We start from the raw sequence: 4,912 nt of genomic DNA on the forward strand, positions 1-4,912 counted from the left end.
GAGGTGGCGGAGAGGGGAAGAGAAATGCTGCCGGGGGTGGAGATTTAAAGAAGCTTCGCACAGGTGGTGGCGGAGAGGGAAAGAGAAATGCCGCCGGGGGTGGCGGAGAGGGGAAGAGAAACGACGCCGGAGGTGGAGATTTAAAGAAGCTTTGCGTAGGAGGTGGCGGAGAGGGGAAGAGAAATGTTGCCGGTGGTGGAGATTTAAAGAAGCTTCGCGTAGGTGGTGGCGGAGAGGTGAAGAGGAACGCCGCTGGAGGGGGCGGAGAAGTGAAGAGGAAGGCAGATAGAGATCCACGAGAATACTTGAGGTCGGGCGATGAGTCAGCAATGGCAAGAAATGGGAGAGAAATGTGGAAAAATGAATAGCAGAGAGAACCTTAAAAAAATCATTTTTTTGTTCTTTCTTTTTTATTTTTTTTATATTTTTGGTGATTATGAAGATCACTGCAAATCTCAAAAAATTTATAAGAATAAGGCACATTTTCAAAATAGTGAATACTAAATTTGTCTTTTAAAAAAATAGTAAAAAAAAACAAAAAAATTTAAATTAAAAAAAATACTCTAAAGTTTCAATAATACAATTAAACTTTTCTTAGAGTTAAAAATTGCAGTTAAATTAAAAAAAAACAATTAAAAAATAGTCTTATAATTAGCTAGGGATGGAAATTATTAATATTTTGTTTTAAAAAAAGTACCTTTAAATTTTCATAAAAGTTTCGTACATACATTTAACTTTTACTAATTTCAATATAATTTAGTAATGGGAAGAGATATTTGGGGAAGGAATGGTAAGGAACGGTAACGATGGAGAGTTTGATGAAGTTTCCGTGTAACTAATTTTAAGTTAAATGAAATATTTGTATTTTAGAATTAAAATTAAAATTAGATGAATTTTTAAAATAAAAGAGATTGAAATGGTTAGATATTTTTTTTATGGAGCATAATTAGTTTCTATAAATCATTGTTACCAATAAATTAGGAAAACTCAACCAAAAAAATATCATTTATTACTGTATTTCTAAATTAGTTGTTCACTAGGGTTTATATAGAGGTGAGATTTAATGGTAGAATATGTGTGTGACGACAAAATGGATTTGCATAAAAATGTCAATATGGTTTATGTCCTTTTGTTCATCTCTCCACTAATGTCTTGTCCATTTTCCAAACTATCTCTTCCAATCATTTCACATTTCCCCCACACTCCTCTCCACAAGTCTTCCGATCTAGCCCATATTAAGACCACTTATCTTATTAGCTTAAGTTGTTGTCATGAATTTAATCTTTAATGAACGTTTGATTCTGTCTTTTGAAATCCAAGTTAATCTATGTATGCTCATGACGTCAGTTTCAAGTTCGAACTTTCATGTAACAAGTTTACAGACAGAGTTAACCATTTTTCTAGAAGATATAAGCTACGGTTATATAAAAGAATTTGATGAATTTATTTTTAGATATAAGCTACGGTCTATAAAAGAAATTGATAAATTTATTTTATGTTGAAGTATTATCTGCTTCCTAGTCATCCCATATTTCAAAATTTAATTATTTTTCCATCCTTTATTCTCTATAATTCTTGTCCCATAAGCAGGTTGTGTTTGGCAGTATACATAAAAAATTGTCAATAATTTTTCTTTTAATTCTATTAATAATTATTTTTATCCAATTGTAATCGAGCAATAAAAGACTTTTTTTTTTCTTTATTCACCTCACTTTTAATTCTTTTGCAATTATTTTTGAACAATTTTAATCTATTATTCTTTTTTTTTTTCATTTTTTTCTTTGCTTTTAATGATCTTGAGGCAAGTGGAGTTGCAATGTGCTTTCTAAGGACTTAAAAGGCATGTCCCAAATAGACTAATCCAACAACATCTCTTTAAACGCCTCCATTGGGTCTAGGCACTAAGAGACGTGTGCCAATTGGCCCAAATCCAGCAACACCTTCATTGGGTCTAGGCACAGGGAACTAAGAGACCTGTGCCAACTGGCCCAAATCCAGCTACACCTCCTGAAACGCCTCCATTGGGTCTAGGCACTAAGAGGCCTGGGCCAGTTGTCTAGGCACTAAGACCTGTGCCAACTGGCCCAAATCCAGCAACTTCTCCTAAAAGCCCTCCCTCAAGTTTAGGCACCAAGAGGCGTGTCCCAATTGGACCTAATCCAGCAACAACTTCCGAAACACCTCCATTGGGTCTAGGAGCTAAGAGGCGTGTCCCAACTGGACCTAATCCAGCAACTTCTCCTGAAAGCCCTCCCCAAATTTAGGCACCAAGAGAAGTGTCCCAAAAGGACCAAATTCAACAACATCTCCTGTAACACCTACATTGCCTCTAGGCATTACATCTCTTAGTAGAGGCGTGTACCAAATGACCCAAAGGCACTACATCTCTTAGTAGAGGCGTGTACCTAAGGACCCAAAACCTGCAACATCTCTTGAAAAGCCCTCCTCAAGTTTAGGAACCAAAAGGCGTGTACCAAATGCCCCAAAATCAACAACATCTCCTGAAAGTCCTCCCTCAAGTTTAGGCATCTAAGAGGTGTGTACCAAATGGCCCAAAACCTCCTAAAAGTCCTCCCTCAAGTTTAGGCACCTAAGAGCTGTGTACCAAATGGCCCAAAACCAGCAACATCTCCTGAATGCCCTCCCTCAAGTTTAGGCACCACGAGGGGCCCTCCCTCAAGTTTAGAAACAAAGAGAGTTGTCCCAACCGTTCCAAATCCAGCATAATCTCCCCAAAACCCTCAATTGGGTTTAGGCACCCAGATGCGCATTCCAAATGGCCCAAATCCAACAACATCTCCGGAAAGCCATCCATTAAATTTATTATGATGCCTACTAATAGTAGCAAGCTTAATTAGGTTCTCTACCATGTATTACAATGAAGTCTCTAATTTTCTATCTTTTATCTACTGAGATAGATGATTCAACTTTATGGCGAGTGACTCTAATAATGGGCGTGAAAGAGAATAATTTAGTCTTAAAAGTTTTTTATTCTAAAACTATGATAATAATATTTCTTTATTTTATTTTCAAAATCTTCATTGCCCATGAACATATACTTTCAATTTCTACCTCATTGATTAACATTTATAATTTAACAACTATGGATAGAATTTAGAGGGTTGTGTCAAGAAATACATTATGATAGAATTTAGAGAGACCACATGCATGTTGTATGTTCATAAGCATATTTTAGGTTAAAATAGTTGTTTTGCATTTCATTGTTTTAAATTATTTTGTATTTATTTTTATTTTCTCTAAATTTTAGTATTTTGTATTTAAACACATAAGATCATGACTGTATTTTTCAGAGAAAAAAATGTTTTTAATGTTTTCAATATTTATAATATAGATGACGTTTTCTTTTAAGAGTTATATTTCCGCATGAGAAATGAGTTTGAGACATTAGTAAAAACTCTGAGTATGTAGAACTTTAGGGTCGTTACAACTAATAGACCACTTTTATATTGTATCATTTTGGTCTTTTAAAAATGAATACGAAAACAATTATCGATAGAAATAAAATTAAATACGATACATTTATCACTTTTAGTCTATTGATAAGATAAAAAGATGATAAACATATCAATTACCTTTACTAGCGATAAACGAGGATAAAAAAAAAAATTAGACAGAGTAGATTTACCATTTTAAGAGGTTTGATGATAGATGAGTGGTTTTCTTAATTTTGTTATCACCTAGCATCAAATAAATAGTCTTGTATGTTCATTTATTTAAATAGGATTAAAATTTGATAATTTAACCATAACAATTTGATAAAAATAATAATAATAATAATTTATTTTATAAAATTGCATAATTTAAAATGGTTTTAATAGACATTTATTTAGCATGCATTTTCTAAGCATTCATTGTGATATACAAGAATTTTAACCATCACATTCTCCATGGAACTTATTAAATATTAGTCACCTTTAAATCCATTTAAAAAAATATGGGACCGGTGTTAATTAACCAGCTCCTACATAATTGAGTATCTAAATTTGTGGATTACTAAAGCACAAATGGTGACTAAAAAAAGAAGTTTTTCCAAAAAATTATTGGTTACCAATAAATTAGGAAAACTCATCCAACAAAAAATATCATTATAGACAGTAAATTTTTTAAACATACAAATATATTTACCAACCGCTATTACTACATTTCTAAATTAGTTGTTCACTAGAGTTTATATAAAGTTGTGATTTCATAGTTAGAATACTTGTGTGAAGACCAAATGGGCTTCCTTAAAAATGTCAATATGGTTTCTGCCTTCTTGTTGATCTCTCCCGTTGCTATTTTGTCCAATCTCAATGGTCTTGGGGCAAAGTGGGATGAGGGTGGCAATGTGCTTTCTTTGGGTCTCAAAAGACTAGTACCAACCGGACCAAATCCAGCAACATCTCCTCAAAGCCCTCCCTCAAGTTTAGGCACGAAAAGGCATGTCCCAACAGGACCAAATCCAGCAACATCTCCACTAATTTTTCTTTTAATTCTATTAACAATTATCTTTAGCCAATTTTTCTTTTTTTCACCACACTTTTAATTCTTTTGCTATTATCTTTGAACAATTTTAATCTATTCTTTTTTTTTCATTTTTTTATTTGCTTTTAATGATCTTCCCAATTATCTTTACCCAATTTTAATAGATTCTTTTTTTTTTTTTTTTCATTTTAATGTTGTTGATCATGATTTTCTAAAATGATTGTAAAAATTTAAATAATTGAAATAGAATAAAAGAGATGGAAGATCTAATAAACTTTTCTCTCTCTTTCTTTATTTTTTCTTGGGGTGATCATTATGTTGTTGGAGAAGGTGTTGTAATAAAATAAAATAAAAGTGAATTTTGAACTTAAAATTCTCGTTTTTATTTTTTAACTTTTAATTCGATCGAAATTGTAAAAAAAAAAAA

At 32.6% G+C, this 4,912-nt stretch overlaps 1 protein-coding gene across 1 annotated transcript in view; it reads left to right on the forward strand.

Moving 5' to 3' along the window:
• Positions 1–4,261: 4,261 nt before the first annotated feature.
• LOC111439028 (circumsporozoite protein-like) overlaps positions 4,262–4,912 on the forward strand; it is a 37,748-nt gene continuing 37,097 nt past the window's right edge. The window contains exon 1 of the mRNA XM_023076761.1: positions 4,262–4,348. Within this exon, the coding sequence (XP_022932529.1) occupies positions 4,262–4,348 (87 nt within the window). The remainder of the gene's footprint in view (positions 4,349–4,912) is intronic.

The sequence above is a fragment of the Cucurbita moschata genome, unplaced genomic scaffold, assembly GCF_002738365.1.
Source record: "Cucurbita moschata cultivar Rifu unplaced genomic scaffold, Cmos_1.0 Cmo_Scf00085, whole genome shotgun sequence".
Taxonomy (NCBI): Eukaryota; Viridiplantae; Streptophyta; class Magnoliopsida; order Cucurbitales; family Cucurbitaceae; genus Cucurbita; species Cucurbita moschata.